Below are 19,699 nucleotides of genomic sequence, written 5' to 3'. Positions count from 1 at the left end.
GTATAAATGTGTGTTTTATCTAACCTCTCCTCATATGGTTCTCTGTCCAGCGTTGGAGCTGTCGGCTGGGTCCTGGTCTCGAGGGTTTGGGCTGAGTGCTACTCGTGTCTAAGGTAGAGAGGGTGAGAGAAAGGCGCAGTTACACGGCTCATTCCAACACTGGGGGCTCCTACATACCAAATGTGAAAACAATCTGTCCTACCAGTCAGAGACAATGGACCCTTTCATTAAACATTCATTCCAAGGGGGTCGGAACCAAGCTCCTATAAAACCCGTATTAAGCTTGTCAAATTGACTGAAATCTCACTAGAATGCTGATCCAGTAAAATCCACCTATTTATAGTTTGATATAAGGTTGGAGCATGGGTAGGGGTTATCATGTAGGGGTCAGTACCTGCAGAGCTGGAGGAGGGTTCCTGGTTGGTAGAAGGCAGGCTTGCGTCGTCTGAGGGCTGGGCAGGTTCCTCCATCTCCCCTGCCTGAGACGCCACAGGCTCCAGAGACACCTCCACACTGGACATACACAAGTCACAGTCATTTACTATATGGAGGATCACACCATTAACTACTGCTGCGTTTCAAGTTCAATGTCAGAGTAAGCAAGATGGTCTCACCGGTCTCCCTCAGGCTCCATTAAGACATCGCTCTCGTCCCCAGGAGGGGGACCTCCAGCCACCGACTGGCCCGGGGTAGAGGTGGTTACCATAGGAACAGACAGGGAGGAGTGTTCGGTGCAGTCCAAGGGCGGGACCTCTGTGAATATGGACACTGGGGGGAGAAAGTGAATTCAAATATTATTGCCAATAATGAAACTTGATACACGTCACAATTCTCAAATTGTCTCGAGTGGAGATAGAGAGAGAATGTGTGCGTGAACCATACCTGGGGCAGCCATCTGCAGGGGTGTGGTGGGAACACTGCGGCCCCCAGACTCATCCTCATGACCTGGCAGGAACAGAGGACTATCATACATCCCCAGACCTACAACACACACAGATACACTTTAGAACCAAACCTACAATAGACTTCACTAATGAGAGATGGAGGTACGGATGTGGCAAAAGTAAGATCTCGTCAAATTAAAGGTCTCAGAAAGAAAGGGTATATTAGGGCAGGGGAAAAAATAAACGGGATGAGGTGTGCCTGTGTACAGTCCACTACCTCCTTGTGATGCCAGCTGTCCCAGGTCAGAGTGGGAGGTGGTGGTCTGGGATATCAGGTCCTCTGGGGTGCCGAACCTGAACCGGGGAACACCAGACACCTGGGGAGAACTGGACCACAGAGAGAGGTCAGAAGTACTATGGGGTTAACTATGGGAACTTCACTAGTGGTGTTTACCTGCTAATTTTGGTGTGTTACTCACTGGATAGCTTCTGCAAAGCCGTCAGAGCGGTGTGGCAACACCAGAGTTGGAGTACTGGGCACCATCCTGTCATCATCGTCAAAGTAGTGCTGCTGTAGGAGGGGCGAGAATATTATACAGACACTGACAACAAAACACATAAGATACAGTTTAACGGGATTTTGGCAATTAAGCCCCTTTTCTACATACCCAGAGTCAGATGAACTCATGGATACCGTTTCTTTGTCTCTGCGTGCAGTTTGAAGGAAGTTGCTAACTAGCATTAGCAAAAGTGTTAACTAGCGTTAGCGCAATGACCGGAAGTCTATGGGAACATCTGCTCCCATATACTTCGTCATTGCGCTAACGCTAGTTAGTAATGGCTCGCAAAACAACCTTCAACTTCCTTCAAACTGCATGCAGAGACATACAAATAGTATTCATGAGTTCATCTGACTGGGTAGAAAAAGGGCTTGATTGGCAAAATCTCACACTATATCCCTTTAAGATGCAAGGGTGTGACTTACTCCGCTGCTGGCCATCCCAGGGGTGAGCTGAGGGACTCTGCCGACAGACTGGCGACGCATGGAGCGCTGTAAGACACGCATTACTGGTTACCACAACCTGATACTGCACAAATGTAACCATACCACAAACGGCAATACAATTGTTTTACACACAGAGACACAGTTTAGATGGTTATATTGAGTCATAAGCACACACCTGTACCTGAGCAGGGGGGCCCAGTTCCTGGGTGATGTTGAGACGGGGGGGCAGCGGGTGGGGTGCCCTCCGTGGTGACCGGGGCATTCTGGGAGCAGAACTGGTTGGTTCACTGGAGAAGGCTTCCATGCTGCTGCTGCCCTCAACTGACGGAACAGGAGAGGGGAAACAGTGGTTTGACAGCGAGTTCTCCTTTACATCAAAATCACAATAAAACAACAGACAACGCAATAATATTGTGAAATAGGCTCATGTCTGTATGAGGTTCCGATATGGTGAATCAACTGACTTGGTTAGTCTACCAACAGAGTGACTGAAATGTATCACTCAATCCGGACAGACACTAACATATAACATCTCTCGCAGGCACTCCTGTGAAAGTTTCATAGGTGTGTGACAGAGTATCCATCGTCTTACAGCTGTGTGTCTGGGAGTCGTCCGGGCGCTGAGTGGAGTCCGATGCTCCTAGACTCTCCTCCGTCTCCGTGCCTGGGTCTGTCGCGTCAGCACCCTTTCAGGGAGGAGGAACACACACACAGTGGGAGAGAGACAGAAGAGGAAAGAGGGGGGAAGGAGGTTGTTACAGGATGGTTCCCACGCACTACCTACTGCCCGGCAGTGTTGGTGCGGTTAGCAATGCATTCTGGTCAAGATTTATTTCCCTTGTACAGGTGTTCCCTTAAGAGGTCTTGTAACTTTACAGCTAGCTAGGCAGAGACGGTGCCGCCAGCCCCACTTTCTTCTGCACTCCCACCCTGACCACAAAGCACTTACCCCTCTCCCCTGCCAACCCTCCAGTTCCCCCAACACCTCCCTCCCACACACACACACACCGCCACAAGATCACAACACTGACATGAAGTAGCAGAGTGAAGCAAGAGCACTGCTGAGACACTGTTTGGTCACACAGAAAAACGTGCATGTGGTTACAACATTGGCTGGCTGTAACGTCAACGGGATGCGTGAGAATGGAAAGAATTAGGGAGTGGGTGGGATTACAAAAAAAATACCGGAAATGATCTAGTTTGGTTAGTAACAGTGTGCGTGTGTTGATCTTACCTCTGTGTAGTCGTCTTCGTATGCCTCGTTGCCGTCTCCGCTACCTTCGTTGCTCTCCTCTCCCTCTTCTCCCATCCCGCCATCCTCTTCATCCTCATCTTCCTCCTCCTCCTCTTCATCATAGTCCTACAGAGATGCAGGTATAAAAAGGTTGGTAACACATTGCTTGACACCCAATGTCATAACACGTTGCACAATTACAAAGATAATTTTACATGGTCAATAAAAATTATTATTATTATTTTATATATATATATATAAAAATGCACCTTTATTTAACCAGGTAAGCTAGTTGAGAACAAGTTCTCATTTACAACTGCGGCCTGGCCAAGATAAAGCAAAGCAGTGCGACACAAACAACAACACAGAGTTACACATGAGTTACACACAAATACGACGACTCTTTTGCCTTGGGTGGTAGGGTTTGTGGGTTTTTAACACTAATGTTGGTGTCATAACTAGCCATAAAATAACACAATATGTCAAAACAGGTCTAAATATGTGTCGTGACAGTTATGACCAGTTAGGTCAGTTGTTATGACATGGTTATGACTGTTATGAGGCTGGGTGTCAAGTAAAGTGTTACCAAAAGGTCTCATAATCCAGCACAGTCATTTTTCATCCATTCTAATAGAGTTTGGCTCAGTTGATACAGCATAGTGCTTGAAACGCCAGGGTTGTGGGTTCAATACCTACGGGAGACCATTATGGAAAAGTACGAAATGTATGCACTCACAACTGTAAGTCGCGCTGGATAAGAGCGTCTGCTAAATTACTAAAATGTAAATGTAAGTTTGACAGATTTCTAAGGGCCAAATACCTCAATTTTAGGCAAGATTTTCCATCTGCTAGGACTTGAGGGAGTTCAATTAAAGTGTCTAGCCCCTAAAATATTTCCATCAACAATATATCCCTCAGTCCGTACCGGTTCCTCTTCCTCGTCATCCTCCTGCTCATCCTCGCTCTCCGAGTCAGTCACTATGACGATGACGTCGTGCTGAGAGGATTCTTCGGGGGAGTCGTATGAGAGTGTGACCTCTGTGGGCTGGGACAGGAGTAGCTCTACGGGGACAGACTGAGATGCTGTCCCCTCATCGGCCTCGTCTAGTACTGGGTACTCTTCCACCACCTGCTGATATAGACACACACATGGGTACACGCACAAAAGACACACAAACCAGAAAGACCATCTCAGCCTCTAGACATAGGGTGGGTACCCGCATGCGCACACATACACAGTCTCACCTGGCTGCTCTCTGGGGCCTCGTGGCTCTCTCCAGGCACCAATCCCTCTGTACTGCTCTCAGCCAGCACCTCCTCCTGGGCCTCTGGCTCCTCTGGGTCCACCCTCTGGATGATGCGTAGCTTCTTGGGGATGGGGGGTTCAGACGGGTCCTCCTGGGGGGTGTCTGTGTCAGTCACCGTAGCGGTGTCCTGCTCCTCCTCACGCGGTCTCTTGGACATGGAGGATGTCCCTGGAGTGGCTGAAACTGGAAGGTTGGAAAAGTCACATTTCCAACTTCATTTGGTGGATATGCGTATTTCATTCAATATTAGAGGGCCTGGGTAATACAGTGAGTACATTGCCAACCCTTGAGCTTAGTTAGACAAAGCTACTATGCCCCAAATCTATAGAAACCCCAGGTTAGATTAAATCCCATCTCCCACCTGTCCCAAACACAGCTGTGGACGTCGAAGGCCTCTCCACTTGCGAGCTGGGTGCAGCTTCAATGACGACTGGGGCCAAGGGCTGCTCCTGATTGGCTGGTTCAGTGTGGGGCAGGCTCTGTTGCTGTGTTGGTTGGACGAAGGCTGTGGTCTGGGTCTGCTGGACCACCAGCACTGGGTTGGCGGTCTGAACGCTGGGGCTGGTTGACCGTACTGAACCGCTGGCACTGCCATACACGGTCACATGCTCCAGCGGGCCCTCAGAAGACTGCATGGCTGGAGGGGTCAGAGGGTTACTAGGGGGGTCAGACAGGGAAATACCATGGCCACGGTCTGATTCTCTATCCTTCTGTCTGAAATGTGCATTAGTATCCCCCCGCGTGGATCTCAGATTCAAGTAATAAAGTTACCTTCAACTACCAAAACACAATGCCATGTAGCACTTTTATAATGACCAATACTCAAATAACTATGCAATAACATTCACATCACTATCGCTTTTACACTTAGTACCTACATGTACATATTACCTCAATTACCTCGTACCCCTGCACATTGACTCGGTACCGGTACTCCTTGTATATAGTCTCGTTATTGTCATTTTCTTTATGTTATCGTTTCCTTTTTTGCCAAATCATCTAACATTTTAACTCTGCATTGTTTGGAAAGGGCGCGTAAGGAAGAATTTCAAGTTCACGTCTACACCTGTTGTAATGTTATTTGATTTAACAATGATATTAGCTTCACAGAACTCCTCACCTTCCTGGTTCTCCACCTGTGTGGTGGGCATGACGGTAGCAGTAGGAGTTGGGGTGGGCACAGTGGCGGGGGTGATCATGGGCCGGATGCTGGCCCGGGGAGTGGACTTGTTCCCGGGGTTGACAGGGGGCTTGCTCTGGCCCTGGGCCCCCAGAGGAGTGGGCTTGATGTTGGCAGTGGGGGGCTCTGAGGTACTGGCGCTATAGGGAAGGGGAAATACAACAGGTGAACGATGTAACACCAAACATCATTGCACGTGGTGTGCAGGAGTAGCATGTACTTTACCTGCCCCTGTCTGCGGCTGGGGTGGTCTTCAGTGGTCCTCTCTGCTCGGTGGTCCTCTGCTGTTCCTGGGCCTACAGGTAGAATAGAATGTGTTATTTGCACCACGGCCATAATGAAAAGCAATCTAGGCTTGTGGGGTATGAAGCGGAAGTGCTCCATTGAAATCTATGCCTCCATTGAGCCCTCCATCTCACCTTGCCGAGGCCCTGTTCAGGAGGCTCGTCCCTCTGCTCCCCGTGTCTCTCCTGCTGCTCCCTCAGGTCCCGCAGCTCCCTCTCCTGGCGACTCAGACGGCCCTCGTACTGGGACTTCAGAGCACTGACCCTGACCTCCAGCTCCTCCCTCTGTTGCTTCAGCTCCTCGTTCTCCTTCTGCAGCTGGTCCTTGGAGCCTGGGGAAGAGGATGGGATGAGGTGAAAGGTAAAAATGGTTTTGCCACCCAGCAGGGCCTAAAATATCATTTAGTCCACCAGTAACTGTGGTAGATGAATATCTTTGCCATAATAATAAACAAAATAAAAAACCATGCGTTGTTATGTTTCTGAACAATATGTAAAGTCTTTGTGGTGGGGAAAATAAAAGGCCACTCTAAAATGTGCAGTTGTGTCACACAACAGAATGCCACAGATGTCTCAAGTTGAGGGAGTGTGCAATAGGCATGCTGACTGCAGTAATGTCCACCAGAGTTGTTGCCAGAGAATTGAATGTTGATTTCTCTAACACAATGTCGTTTTAGAGAATTTGTCAGTATGCCCAACCGGCCTCAATACTGCAGACCATGTGTAACCAGGCCAGCTCAGGACCTTCACATCCAGCTTCTTCACCTGCGGGATCGTCTGAGACCAGCCACCCGGCCAGCTGATGAAACTGTGGGGTTTGCAAACTGAAGAATTTCAGCACAAACGGTCTGAAACAGTCTCAGGAAAGGTAATCTACGTGCTCACCAGGGTCTTGACCTGACTGCAGTTCGTCGTATCCAACTTCAGTGGACAAATCTCACCTTCGATGGCCACTGGCACGCTGGCAAAGTGTGCTTTCCACAGATGAATCCCAGTTTAAATTGTACTGGGCAGATGGCAGACAGCATGTAGTGTTGTGTGGGCGAGCGGTTTGCTGTTGTAAATGTTGTGAACAGGGTACCCCATGGTGGCGGTGGGGTTATGGAAAGGGCAAGCATAAGCTACGGAAAACAAACACAATTGCAATTTATTGATGGCAATTTGAGTAAACAGAGATAGTGTGACGAGATCCTGAGGCCCATTGTCGTACCATTCATCCGCCGCCATCACCTTATGTGTTTCAGCATGATAATGCAAGGATCTGTACACAATTCCTGGAAGCTGAAAATGTCCCAGTTCTTCCATGGCCTGCATACTCTACTCACCAGACATGTCACCCATTGAGCATGTTAGGGATGCTCTGAACTGACGTGAATGACGGCGCATTCCAATATCCAGCAACATCGCAAAGCCATTGAGGAATGGGACAACATTCACAGGTCACAATAAACAGCCTGATCAACTCTATGCAAAGGAGATGTTATGCGCTGCATGAGGCAAATGGTCACACCAGATACTGACTGGTTTTCTGATCCACACCGCTACCTTTTTTTTTAAGGTATCTGTGACTAACAGATGGATATCTGTATTCCCAGTCATGTGAAATCCATAGATTAGGGCCTAATTAATTCCTTATATGAACTGAACTCAGAAAAATCTTTGACATATGGGTTTATATTTTTGTTCAGTATAAACAGCTAAGAAACACAAGGATAAGGTCCCACTTTGTAGTCTTTCGTGTAAATTAGACCAACTTCTATGCCTGTGAACAGCGCCTCCAAAAATGTATCAGCGCTTCACTCAGTACGCACAGCTCCTCTGCCAGGCAGTGCTGCCATGCGAGATGGGATATAGGATTCATATTTCTTTGTGCGATTAGCAGATATGAAACAAAACAGCAGAAATACTTTGAAAACAGCTACTGCAGCATTTTTCTACTATTAACCGCAACTTGTGCTCAAACTTGACTTTTGACTATTTTTAATAAGCAAATGTAATGCTTGCACTGTAGAGCCCTGCAAATTGACCACCCGCCAACGTGGCTGGTGATATAGACATTGTTGCCTGCCAATACCCAAATCTATGTTCATTTTGGGGTGTTCATTTTTTTCCCTGACACCCAGCAAACGGTTGAGATGACAAGTAAAAACCTATGAGAGATCAGCATTCACATATACCTCTATGCAAAGCTCACCAAGACTCAACCCAACACACAAGCTTGCGCCGCAGTCAAGTTGGCCTCTTACCGGCCTGGCATCTTACCGATGAGCTGGTTGATCTTCTGCTTGGCCCCTACGAAGGCTTTCCTGGTCTTCTCCTCCTTCTCAGACATCTGCTGTCTGAGGGTGTCCTCCTGGGAGGCCTTCTCCTGCAGCTCCTGTCTCAACCTGGTCAGCTCCGTCTGAAGCCCGGAGGCCTGCTCCTGGGCCCCACGCACCTCTGCCTCACGCTCAGCCACCACCTGAGGGGGACACACCATGGTTTAGCATACCTGTAGACTTCCAGTCAATGTTAGTTTCGAGAGCCAATGCTATCTCTAACTTCCTTCAACTTTCAAAGTTTGTCACGTGCACAGGATACAGCAGGTGTAAAACCGTACAGTGAAATGCTTACTAACAAGCTCTTTCCCAACAACGCAGTATTCAATATCATACTGCACGCAAAGACATACAAATGCTATCCACGAGTTCATCAGACTCTGGGTAAGTAGAAAAACGATTTATCCCATGAAACCTCCGCCTAACAGAGTTAGGCAATTACTAATTTCAATTTACAATTTTGGTGAAAGTGAGCCTGGATGTTTCCTGGAAAATAATGTAGAGCAGCGGTCACCAACCGGTCGATCTCCAAGACATTCCTAGTCGATCACCAAACATTTCTGTAAAAAACCCAACAATAAAGCCTTGTGTTCCTACTTGTTTTCGTGCTGTTGGTACACTCGATTCAGCAGCCCTAACACAGGGATGGCAAAGTGTTCCTATTTGGAACCATTTCATGTTTCTGAAGGTAGAACTCCGCCTACCCGGCAGGCCCTAAGAGCAAATCAAGTGCATCTATAGGCCTAAGGCAGACCAATCAGATAGCTTAGATCACTGTGTCTGCAGTTTCCTCGAGTCATAGACTGTAAAAAGAAGCCTTGAAGTCAATAGAGACTCAACAAATACAGCAAAGCGCTGCTGTTTTTGAGTAAGTTCATGTTTAAGTTGTTATTCAGCATTGTCCAACACTTTAAAATGCGTGTTCTCCCTACTTCCACTCATGCTACAACCAGCACTGCAGATCAATGAATGAGTATAGCAAAGTGTTTTGATAAGCTTACGTTGTAATTATTAGAGGCTTGTGTTTTTTAATATCGAGGAATATTTCTCTTTCTCTGTTCATAAGAGTGACATGAATTAGTGGATGATGCAGAAATAATGCAGTGCGACTTGAGTTTCGCCATCAGCTGGAAGACTGTGTCTAGATGTCGACCGATTATGATTTTTCAATGCCGATACCCATTATTGGAGGACCAAAAAAGCCGCTACCAATTAAATCGGCCGATTTTTATATATTTGTAATAATGACAATTACAACAACACTGAATGAACAATGAACACTTTTATTTTAACTTAATATAATACGTAAATAAAATATATTTAGTCTCAAATAAATAATGAAACATGTTCAATTTGGTTTAAATAATGCAAAAACTGTGTTGGAGAAGAAAGTAAAAGTGCAATATGTGCCATGTAAAAAAAGCTAACGTTTAAGTTCCTTGCTCAGAACATGAGAACATATGAAAGCTGGTGGTTCAATATTCCCAGTTGTGAAGTTTTAGGTTATAGTTATATAGGAATTATGACGCGTCGACTATTTCTCTCTATACCATTTGTATTTCATATACCTTTGACTATTGGATGTTCTTATAGGCACTTTAGTATTGCCAGCCTAATCTCGGGAGTTGATAGGCTTGAAGTCATAAGCAGTGCTGTGCTTCAAGCATTGCTAAGAGCTGCTGGCAAACGCAGGAAAGTGCTGTTTGATTGAATGCTTACGAGCCTGCTGCTGCCTACCACCGCTCAGTCAGACTGCTCTATCAAATCATAGACTTAATTATAATATAATAAACACAGAAATATGAGCCTTTGGTCATTAATATGGTAAAATCCGGAAACTATAATTTCGAAAAGAAAGCGTTTATTCTTTCAGTGAAATACGGAACGGTTCTAAATATTGCTGTTACATTGCACAACCTTCAATGTTATGTCGTAAAATTCTGGCAAATTAGTTCACAGTTCATAATGAAGCCAGGTGGCCCAAAATGTTGCGTATACCCTGCCTCTGCTTGCACTGAACGCAAGAGAAGTGACACAATTTCCCTAGTTAATACTGCCTGCTAACATTAACTTCTTTTAACTAAATATGCAGGTTTAAAAAAATATACTTCGGTGTATTGATTTTAATAAAGGCATTGATGTTTATGGTTAGGTACATTTCTGAAAAGATTGCTTTTTTCGGCAATGCCCTTTTGTTAAATCATCACCTGTTTGGCAAAGTTGAAGTAGGCTGTGATTCGATGATAAATTAACAGGCACCGCATTGATTAAATGCAACACAGGACATGCTAGATAACCTAGTAATATCATCAACCATGTGTAGTTAACTAGTGATTATGTGAAGATTGATTGTTTTTTATTAGATAAGTTTAATGCTAGCTAGCAATTTACCTTGTCTAGTTGCAGCCACAGAGTCCTTTTGAGGGTGCACTCGCGTAACAGGTGGTCAGCCTACCACGCAGTTTCCTTGTGGATCGCAATGTAATAAGCCATAATCGGCATCCAAAAAGGCAGATTACCGATTGTTATGAAAATAGGCCCTAATTAAATCGGCCTGCCGATTAATTGGTCGATCTCTAACTGTGTCCCCTTTTCGCAGCGGAGGGAGTGAGAGCGGAGGGGCGGTTCCTCCCACTGCTCGGGCCCTCAGTCCAGTAAAAAAAAAAAAAAAAAAGCACATTATTATGCTCACTCAGCTGTGCCTCAAGTAATACAACAAATGATCTAAGAACATTGGCAGGGTAATTCAAGCAGAGCCAATATGCAGTGATAATGTATTGGGGCTATAGCCTACTGCACAAACCTCATTGCTACAGAAATAACTGTTTTTAAATTGGTTAATGTTGCATAGGCTTACGTTTAAGCCATGTTAAAAAAGAAAATCTGAGCGATAGATCTAGGCTTGTATTTTGACTCAAAGTGATCTTGACTCAGAAACGTTGGTGACCACTGGTATAGGGAAAACACTGCTCTGACCTTGTTGAGGTTATCCAGCTGTCCCTCCAGGTCTCTAGTCCGGGTCTCAGACTGTCCCAGGGAGTCTCTCAGACCCTGGAGCTCCTGGGCTGAGGCCTGCTGGGCCTCCTGCTCCTGGGCTGGTGTGGATGCTGCCTCTGACACCATCTGTAAAGGAGATCAGTCCAACACTCAATACAGCATGGCAGAATTCACACAATAGAATGTCCATTTAATCAAGGACATCAGGTTAGACATTTTGAGTTGTCCGACTTGGTCCCATCCAGACCAGCACATTTGTTATTTAGCGACAAGATGAGTAGGGATACTATTAGTTTCATGAGAAAACGATTGAGAGGAATCTTGTTCTTGAATCTTGGAGACCGAGTGAATTCAAGGCTGGGTTTCAGGAAACAACATCGTTACAATCAATAAAACATTTAAAAGGTTTCCCGCTATGAAACCAGAAAATGCACCAGCTGTTTCACCAAATAACCCACCTTGTCGTGCTCCACCTTGAGCTCATCATACTGAGTTTTGTAGCGGCGGCCGATCTTCCTGACCTGAGTGATGGTGCGGAACTTTTCCTGGATGTCCAGGTTCTTGGCCTCCACGTCCCTCCTCAGAGCATCCCTCTCAGAGCTCACCTTCCCCAGGCCTTCACGCAGCATCTGCACCTGGCTCTGCAGGGACGTCACCGACACGCCACTCCTACAGGGAGATCAGATATTAAGGATCTACATGTAGAATGCAGCCCCCTTGTGGAACTAGGTGAATTGCAACAACACAGCCTGAATTCAACCCCCCCTGGCTTTACTCCCTGACCCGTTTTTGCATCTTTTTACTTCCAGTTTTGTGTACCAGATTCAAACAGCTGAAACATTTGATATTTTGAGTTATTTAAAATATATTTCACAGTGGTTTAGATGATACGATTTTCTACACTTGTTTTGTAACAAACTGAAGTTAGGCAAACATAAAAATAAAATAAAAATTTGCAACCAGGTAATGGCAGAGCGATTTCTATTGCCACTGTTGATTCTATTCCTGAGGAGATTACCACGCGTTTGAGTGATGCTGATGGAAGAGAGGGAGGGTGCAGCTTTTCCATTTGACAACAAGAGACAGACCATCTTTTGTTGTCAAATTGGGAGGCTGCACCCAAAATATTTATTTAGTGGTTGACAATATTATTTCACTACCATTCCACTATTACTGCATATATATTATGGACATGTTCTGAAATAACAATGCTAGAATTCTACATGTAGCTCCTTTAATACAAAAATACTACATTCATCAGATTATCATCTGATTATCAAACTTTGTACTGGGTTGCTTGCCAATTCATTGTGTAGCATTTGTGCTTTTCAAAGAGGAGCCCATTTGTTTATTGTATCAAGTAATTCAGCTGCCTTGCGGTCGTTGGTACCCTGTAATAAGAGAATACAGGGTGATATTCAGTTTGGATTATAGACTAGGCTAACTCCCACCTGGTCACCTCAGCCTTGAGCCTGCCTGTCTCCTCAGTGAGTTGCTGGATGCGTTTGAGGTGAGCCTCTTTCTCAAAGTGGAGACGCTTGTACTCCTCCGGGTCCTTCTGCTGGCTCACCAGTTGCTATGTGGACATACAGAACAGATTATGTTTCAAATCCAAACTCAATAGACAGGTTTACAGACATTTGAGATACCTTGTGGGTCACAAGGAAGGCATCGTTCAAGCTTGGTATCATTACTTTGAGAAAGTCTACTCTAAGCTTTAGAGTTTTTGGGGGGGGGGTATTATTTTTTTTCTGTCGCTAAGCAACCTGTGTTCTGGCCTTCCAGCGTTTGATGTCCTCTTCCAGAATCCTCTTCTCTGCCTGCAGCATGCCGCTCTTCTCACTCAGCTCAGCGTTGGACTCCTGCATGGGCATTACGTCTAACTCCAGCTTACGCACCTGACGGAGGGAGGAAAATATATAAAAATTTGTCAATCAATACAGAGAGAAAAAAAGTTAGGCCTCAGTCTAAAACAGGCCTGAAAACTAAACTGAGACCAAATTCACAGAAGGTTTCCTGAGTAAAATGTTAACATTGGTTATGATATCAAATCCAAAGTTTGGTGCTTTAACCCTGAGAAAGTAAACCCGCCGTCTTACTTTAGCCTGCGTCTGCTGCAGCTCCTGCTCCATCCTCTCCTTCTCCATCCGCAGCATCTTGTTGGTCTCCATCAGGACACTCATGGTCTCAGTCTTCTTCATCAGCTCATCGTGCTGAGCCAGGGTCTTAGCTGTCACCTGGGGTCAGGGGTTAAAGGTCATAAAGAGCACTTAGGTGACATGATCATATTTAGCTGCCATTTCTCTCATCACTCACACCCTCTTCATTAATGAACAAGGCAACAGTAAACATGTTTGCCACTAATGACGCAGCGCCACCATTGGGCGAATTAGTGACAATTCAAATCTAATTTTATTGGTTACATGCACATATTTAGCAGATGTTATTAAGGGTGTAGCAAAATGCTTGTGTTCCTAGCTCCAACAGTGCAGTCATATCTAACAATTCAAAACAATACACACAAATCTGAAAGTAAAAGAATGGAATTAAGAAATATATAAACATTAGGATGTGCAATGTCAGAGTGATATAATAGAATACAGTACATACTTATGAAATTGGTAAAGGAGTACGCAAACATTATTAAAGGGACTAGTGTTCCATTATTAAAGTGACTAGTGTTCCATTATTAAAGTGACTAGTGTTCCATTATTAAAGTGGGCAGTGATTCAATGTCTGTGTATATAGGGCAGCAGCCCTAATGTGCAGAGTTGATTAACGGCTAGTGATGGCTATTTAACAGTCTGATGGCCTTGAGATAAAAGTTGTTTTTCAGTCTCTTGGTCCCAGCTTTGATGCACCTGTACTGACCTCGCCTTCTGGACGATAGCGGGGTGAAAAAGGCTGTGGCTTGGGTGGTTGATGTCCTTGATGATCTTTTTGGCATCCTGTGACATCGGGTGCTGTAGGTGTCCTGGAGGGCAGGTAGTTTTACCCCGGTGATGCATTGGGTAGACCGCACCACCGTCTGGAAAGCCCTGCGGTTGCGGGCGGTGCAGTTGCCGTACCAGGTGGTGATACAGCCCGACAGGATGCTCTCAATTGTGCATCTGTAAAAGTTCGTAAGGGTCTAAGTGGCCAAGCAAAATTTCTTCAGTGTGGGTGGACCATTTCAAATCGTCAGTGATGTGTACGCCAAGGAACTTGAAGTTTTCCACATTCTCCACTGTGGTCCAGTCAATGTGGAAAGGGGGGTGCTCCCTCTGCTTTTTCCTGAAGTCCACAATCATCTCATTCGTTTTGTTGAGGTTGAGGTTATTTTCCTGGCACCACTCCACCAGGGCCCTCAACTCCTCCCTGTAGGCTGTCTCGTCATTGTTGGTAATTAGGCCTACTACGGTTGTGTCGTCTGCAAACTTGATGATTGAGTTGGAGGAGTGTGTGGCCACGCAGTCATGGGTGAACAGGGAGTACAGGAGGGGGCTGAGCATCAGTGAAGTGGAGGTATTGTTTCCTACCTTCACCACCTGGGGCAACCCGTCAGGAAGTCCAGGACCCAGTTGCACAGGGTTGGGTTCAGACCCAGGGCCCTGAGCTTGATGATGAGCTTGGAGGGTACTATGGTGTTGAAGGCTAAGCTATAGTCAATGAACAGCATACTTACATAGGTATTCCTCTTGTCCAGATGAGATAGGGCTGTGTGCAGTGCAATGGCGATTGTATTGTCTGTGGATCTATTGGGGCGGTAAGCAAATTGAAGTGGGTCTAGGGTGTCAGGTAAGGTGGAGGTGATATGATCCTTAACTAGCCTCTCAAAGCACTTCATGATGACTGAAGTGAGTGCTACAGGACGATAGTCATTTAGTTCAGTTACCTTTGCTTTCTTGGGTACAGGAACAATGGTGGACATCTTGAAGCATGTGGGGACAACAGACTGAGATGGGGAGAGATTGAATATGTTCGTAAACACTCCAGCCAGCTGGTCTGCGCATGCTCTGAGGACGCGGCAAGGGATGCCATCTGGGCCAGCAGCCTTGCGAGGGTTAACGCGCTTAAATGTCTTACTCACGTCGGCCACGGAGAACGAGAGCCCACAGTCTTTGGGAGCGGGCCGCGTCGATGGCAGTGCGTTATCCTCAAAGCAGGCGAAGGTGTTTAGCTTGTCCGGGAGCAAGACGGTGTCCGCGACGTGGCTGGTTTTCCCTTTGTAATCCACAATAGTCTGTAGACCCTGCCACATGCGTCTTGTGTCTGAGCCGTTTTGAACTGCGACTCATCTTTGTTGCTGTTCTGACGTTTTGCCTGTTTGATTGCCTTGTGGAGGGAATAACTACACTGTTTGTATTCTGCCATATTCCCAGTCACCTTGCCATGGTTAAATGCAGTGGTTCATGCTTTCAGTTTAGCGCGATGCTGTTATCTATCCACGGTTTCTGGTTTGGGTAGCACAGCGTGAACAGCATCCCCTATACACTTCCTGATGAACTCGCTGTGTCCGTGTCTAGTCCCCGTGTCCGTGTATACATCAAATGTTATTCTCAGAGGCTACCCGGAACACATCCCAGTCCGCGTGATCAAAACAATCTTGAAGCATGGATTCCGATTGGTCAGACCAGCATTGAATAGACCTTAGCACGGGTACATCCTGTTTGAGTTTCTGCCTATAGGAAGGGAGAGAGGACCAAAATGGAGTTGTGATCTGATTTGCCGAAGGGAGGGCGGGGGAGGGCCTTGTAGGCATCACGGAAAAGAGAATAGCAGTGGTCGAGTGCTTTACCAGTGCGAGTACTACAGTCAATGTGTTGATAGAACTTCGATAGCGTTTTCATCAAATTTGCTTTGTTAAAATCCCCAGCTACAATAAATGCAGCCTCAGGATATGTGGTTTCCAGTTGGCATAAAGTCCAGTGTAGTTCCCTGAGGGCCGTCATGGTATCGGCTTGAGGGGAATATACACGGCTGTGACTTTAACAGAAGAGAATTCTCTTGGGAGGAAATATGGTCGGCATTTGATTGTGAGGTATTCTAGGGTCGGGTGAGCAAAAGGACTATACGTTATCACAACCACACCATGAGTGGTTAATCATGAAACATACACCGCCACCTTTCTTCCCGGAGAGTTCTTTATTCATGTCTGTGCGATGTACTGAGAAACCAGCTGGCTGTATGTACGGGGACAGTATATCCAGAGAGAGCCATGATTCCGTGAAACAGATTATGTTACAGTCCCTGATGTCTCTCTGGAAGGAGATCCTGGCCCTGAGCTCGTCTACTTTATTGTTTAGAGATTGAACATTAGCGAGTAATATACTCGGAAGCGGTGGATGATGTGTCCGCCTCCTTAGTCGGAAGTCCACTCCGAATATCTCTTCTCCGCCGGCGGCGTCTTGGAGCATCCTCTGGGATAAGTTCAATTGCCCTGGGGGGTGCGAACAAAGGATCCAATTCGGGAAAGTAGTATTCCTGGTCGTAATGCTGGCGAGTTACCGCCACTCTAATATCCAAAAGTTATTTACGGCTGTATGTATTATCACAAAAAAACTTTCTGTGCTAATAATGTAAGAAATAACACACAAAAAAACAAAATACTGCAAAGTTTGCTTAGGAGCTAGAAGCAGAGCTGCCATGACTGTCGGCACCATCTTTCTCCCAATTATTAATTGTCAACTGTATCTGTATGGAATTACAGTGCCGCTCAGGGCTCCCGAGTGGCGCAGCGGTCTAAGGCACTGCGTCTCAGTGCAAGAGGCGTCACTACAGACCCTGGTTCGAATCCAGGCTGTATCACATCCGGCCGTGATTAGGAGTCCCATAGGGCGGCCGCTCAGTTGGCCCAGCGTCGACCGGGTTTGGCCGGGGTAGGGCGTCATTGTAAATAAGAATTTGTTCTTAACTGACTTGCCTAGTTAAATAAAGGTTAAAAAATATATATCATAATTATAAAATTATGGTCTTGACACCCTATCAAAATGTCCACCTTTTGTGAATGGGTGGAGGTTACAGAATAGATCCTTATGTGAAAGTTGTTTCTCATGAGGAGATGCACATATGTACACCATGTCATGACGGTTGCTTAAACGGGACAGGAGATATGTTTGTTCAAAGTTTGGAATTACTATAGCGCTCCCCTTGGACCAATCAGTAATTTAGTAAATGCCAGATCTATGGCAAGACGCATCATTTACCCCAAGTCTAGTCAAAATCGGGCCAGTGGTGTCTGAGATACTAACGAACGGAGACGGATCCATAGCCCTCCCCTCTCCCGATTTCATCACGAAGACAACAAAATCAGTGTTTTTTTCCCACTCTTCTTTGAAATGTCTTCTTAGTCTAGGAATAGGATTCATCTGGGTCCAGAAAATCCCCCAATAAACCACTGGGTGCCCATATTGTCCAGCTCACCTGCATCCTTTCTCGCTCAGCACTAAAGCTCTCCTGCAGTTCTCTCAGCTCTCTCTCCAGGTGCTCCACTCTCAGCCTGTGGCGAAGACTTTCTCCCTGGGCCACCTCGAACCGTGACTCCGCTATCTCCTTCTCCCGACGCACAAACCTGCATCACGACAGGGAACGGACAGAAGATATGGTGAGAGAAAAGATGTTGCAGAAGTGTAGTGATTGCATGAAATTGGCTCTAATGGCAAACTTGCTCTTGCTTTGCAAAGAGACATATCGAAGGAGGGGGTGAGAGACCATTACCTGAGTATCTCGAGGACCTGGTCCTGAGACTTTCCCTGCTCAGTGAAGGAGATGTTCAGAGGGCTCTCGTTGACCTGGCGCTGCAGGGTGGTGGCTATCTTGCTGCTCATGGTCTGAATCTGTTCATGGAGGAGGCTGTTTTGCCTCTGCAGCTCCTCAGAGCGAGACGCCACCTTAGACATCTCCTCCTGACAGCAAGAAAGAGATGTACATTATAGCCTTGTGGCGTACACCAGCTATGTAAGCAGCACAACCCCTGCAAACTAGTGGGAGTTCACAATCACTAGCTAGCTTCCAACATCAACACAAAAGTGTAAAAATCTATTTTCAACCATCATCATCTACACGTCAAACCATTTGCCACAAACACCATATCTATTATTCATAATCTAATCAATCGACTGCTATTACCTACCTTGAGGATCCTCTCCTGTTCCTCCCAGGAGACTCTGGCCTCCAGCAGCTGAGCAGAGGCTCTCTGGGCCCTCTCTTCCAGCTGCTGTCTGAGCGTGGCTGCCTGCAGAGCCTGGGCCTTCACTGCATGAAGAGCCTCCACGTCTGCAGCGTGTAGCATCATCTCACGCTCGTACTTATCCTGAGCCTCCGACGCCAGCGTGGCCTGGGAGGGGGGGGGAGAAGAGGAGAGACCAGCATTACAGACAAGCCTTATCTGACGACCTAGCTGTAATACAGTACTTAAAACCTGTTGGGGCTAGGGGGCAGTATTTTCACGGCCGGATAAAAAAACGTACCCGATTTAAACTGGTTACTATTCTTACCCAGAAACGAGAATATGCATTTAATTACTAGATTTGGATAGAAAACACTAAAGTTTCTAAAACTGTTTGAATGGTGTCTGTGAGTATAACAGAACTCATATGGCAGGCCAAAACCTGAGAAGATTCCATGCAGGAAGTGCCCCGTCTGACAATTTGTTGTCCTTCTAGGGCATCTCTATCAAAAATACAGCATCTCTGCTGTAACGTGACATTTTCTAAGGCTTCCATTGGCTCTCAGAAGGCGCCAGAAAGTGGAATGAGAGCTCTGCAGTCTCTGGGCGAAAAACAGCAGGAGTTTTTGTGAGTGGTCAGGTAGGGAACACTGACACTGGAGCGTGCGCATGAGAGGACTCCATGTTTTTCTTTCTCTCTTTGAACGAATACAACGTCGCCCGGTTGGAATATTATTGCTATTTTACGAGAAAAATCGCATAAAAATTGATTTTAAACAGCGTTTGACATGCTTCGAAGTACGGTAACGGAATATTTTGAATTTTTTTGTCACGAAATGCGCCCGCGCATCACCCTTCGGATACTGACCTCAACGCACGAACAAAACGGAGCTATTTCAATATAACTATGGATTATTTCGAACCAAAACAACATTTGTTGTTGAAGTAGAAGTCCTGGGAGTGCATTCTGACGAAGAACAGCAAAGGTAATCCAATTTTTCTTATAGTAAATCTGAGTTTGGTGAGGGCCAAACTTAGTGGGTGTCAAATTAGCTAGCCGTGATGGCCGGGCTATCTACTCAGAATATTGCAAAATGTGCTTTCGCCGAAAAGCTATTTTAAAATCTGACACCACGATTGCATAAAGGAGTTCTGTATCTATAATTCTTAAAATAATTGTTATGTATTTTGTGAACGTTAATCGTGAGTAATTAAGTAAATTCACCTGATGTTTGCGGTGGGTATGCTAGTTCTGAACATCACATGCTAATGTAAAAAGCTGGTTTTTGATATAAATATGAACTTGATTGAACAAAACATGCATGTATTGTATAACGTAATG

The 19,699-nt window shown here is 45.9% G+C and overlaps 1 protein-coding gene across 5 annotated transcripts in view; it reads right to left on the bottom strand.

Moving 5' to 3' along the window:
- The window catches only part of LOC106584135 (nucleoprotein TPR), a 44,288-nt gene that overhangs the window by 486 nt on the left and 24,103 nt on the right, over positions 1 to 19,699 (bottom strand). Inside the window, exons 24-48 of one of the 5 annotated variants that reach the window (XM_014169036.3) lie at positions 18,322 to 18,525; positions 17,907 to 18,094; positions 17,613 to 17,760; positions 13,310 to 13,447; positions 12,977 to 13,108; positions 12,662 to 12,786; positions 11,669 to 11,879; positions 11,190 to 11,336; positions 8,158 to 8,356; positions 6,031 to 6,227; positions 5,837 to 5,907; positions 5,552 to 5,751; positions 4,793 to 5,068; positions 4,370 to 4,614; positions 4,050 to 4,256; positions 3,125 to 3,250; positions 2,483 to 2,576; positions 2,066 to 2,211; positions 1,870 to 1,935; positions 1,364 to 1,455; positions 1,162 to 1,271; positions 883 to 981; positions 615 to 768; positions 395 to 513; positions 25 to 108 (exon numbers count right to left, since the gene is read on the bottom strand). In XM_014169036.3, coding sequence (XP_014024511.3) covers positions 25 to 108; positions 395 to 513; positions 615 to 768; positions 883 to 981; positions 1,162 to 1,271; positions 1,364 to 1,455; positions 1,870 to 1,935; positions 2,066 to 2,211; positions 2,483 to 2,576; positions 3,125 to 3,250; positions 4,050 to 4,256; positions 4,370 to 4,614; positions 4,793 to 5,068; positions 5,552 to 5,751; positions 5,837 to 5,907; positions 6,031 to 6,227; positions 8,158 to 8,356; positions 11,190 to 11,336; positions 11,669 to 11,879; positions 12,662 to 12,786; positions 12,977 to 13,108; positions 13,310 to 13,447; positions 17,613 to 17,760; positions 17,907 to 18,094; positions 18,322 to 18,525 — 3,778 coding nt within the window. The remainder of the gene's footprint in view (positions 1 to 24; positions 109 to 394; positions 514 to 614; positions 769 to 882; positions 982 to 1,161; positions 1,272 to 1,363; positions 1,456 to 1,869; positions 1,936 to 2,065; positions 2,212 to 2,482; positions 2,577 to 3,124; positions 3,251 to 4,049; positions 4,257 to 4,369; positions 4,615 to 4,792; positions 5,069 to 5,551; positions 5,752 to 5,836; positions 5,908 to 6,030; positions 6,228 to 8,157; positions 8,357 to 11,189; positions 11,337 to 11,668; positions 11,880 to 12,661; positions 12,787 to 12,976; positions 13,109 to 13,309; positions 13,448 to 17,612; positions 17,761 to 17,906; positions 18,095 to 18,321; positions 18,526 to 19,699) is intronic. The other 4 variants (XM_014169038.3, XM_014169039.3, XM_014169040.3 and 1 more) reach the window with 4 other exon arrangements.

Source organism: Salmo salar, chromosome 23 (genome assembly GCF_965601325.2).
Source record: "Salmo salar chromosome 23, fSalSal1, whole genome shotgun sequence".
Classification (NCBI taxonomy): Eukaryota; Metazoa; Chordata; class Actinopteri; order Salmoniformes; family Salmonidae; genus Salmo; species Salmo salar.
Note: the sequence above shows the minus strand (reverse complement) of the source record. Positions and strands in the feature narration are given on the sequence as shown.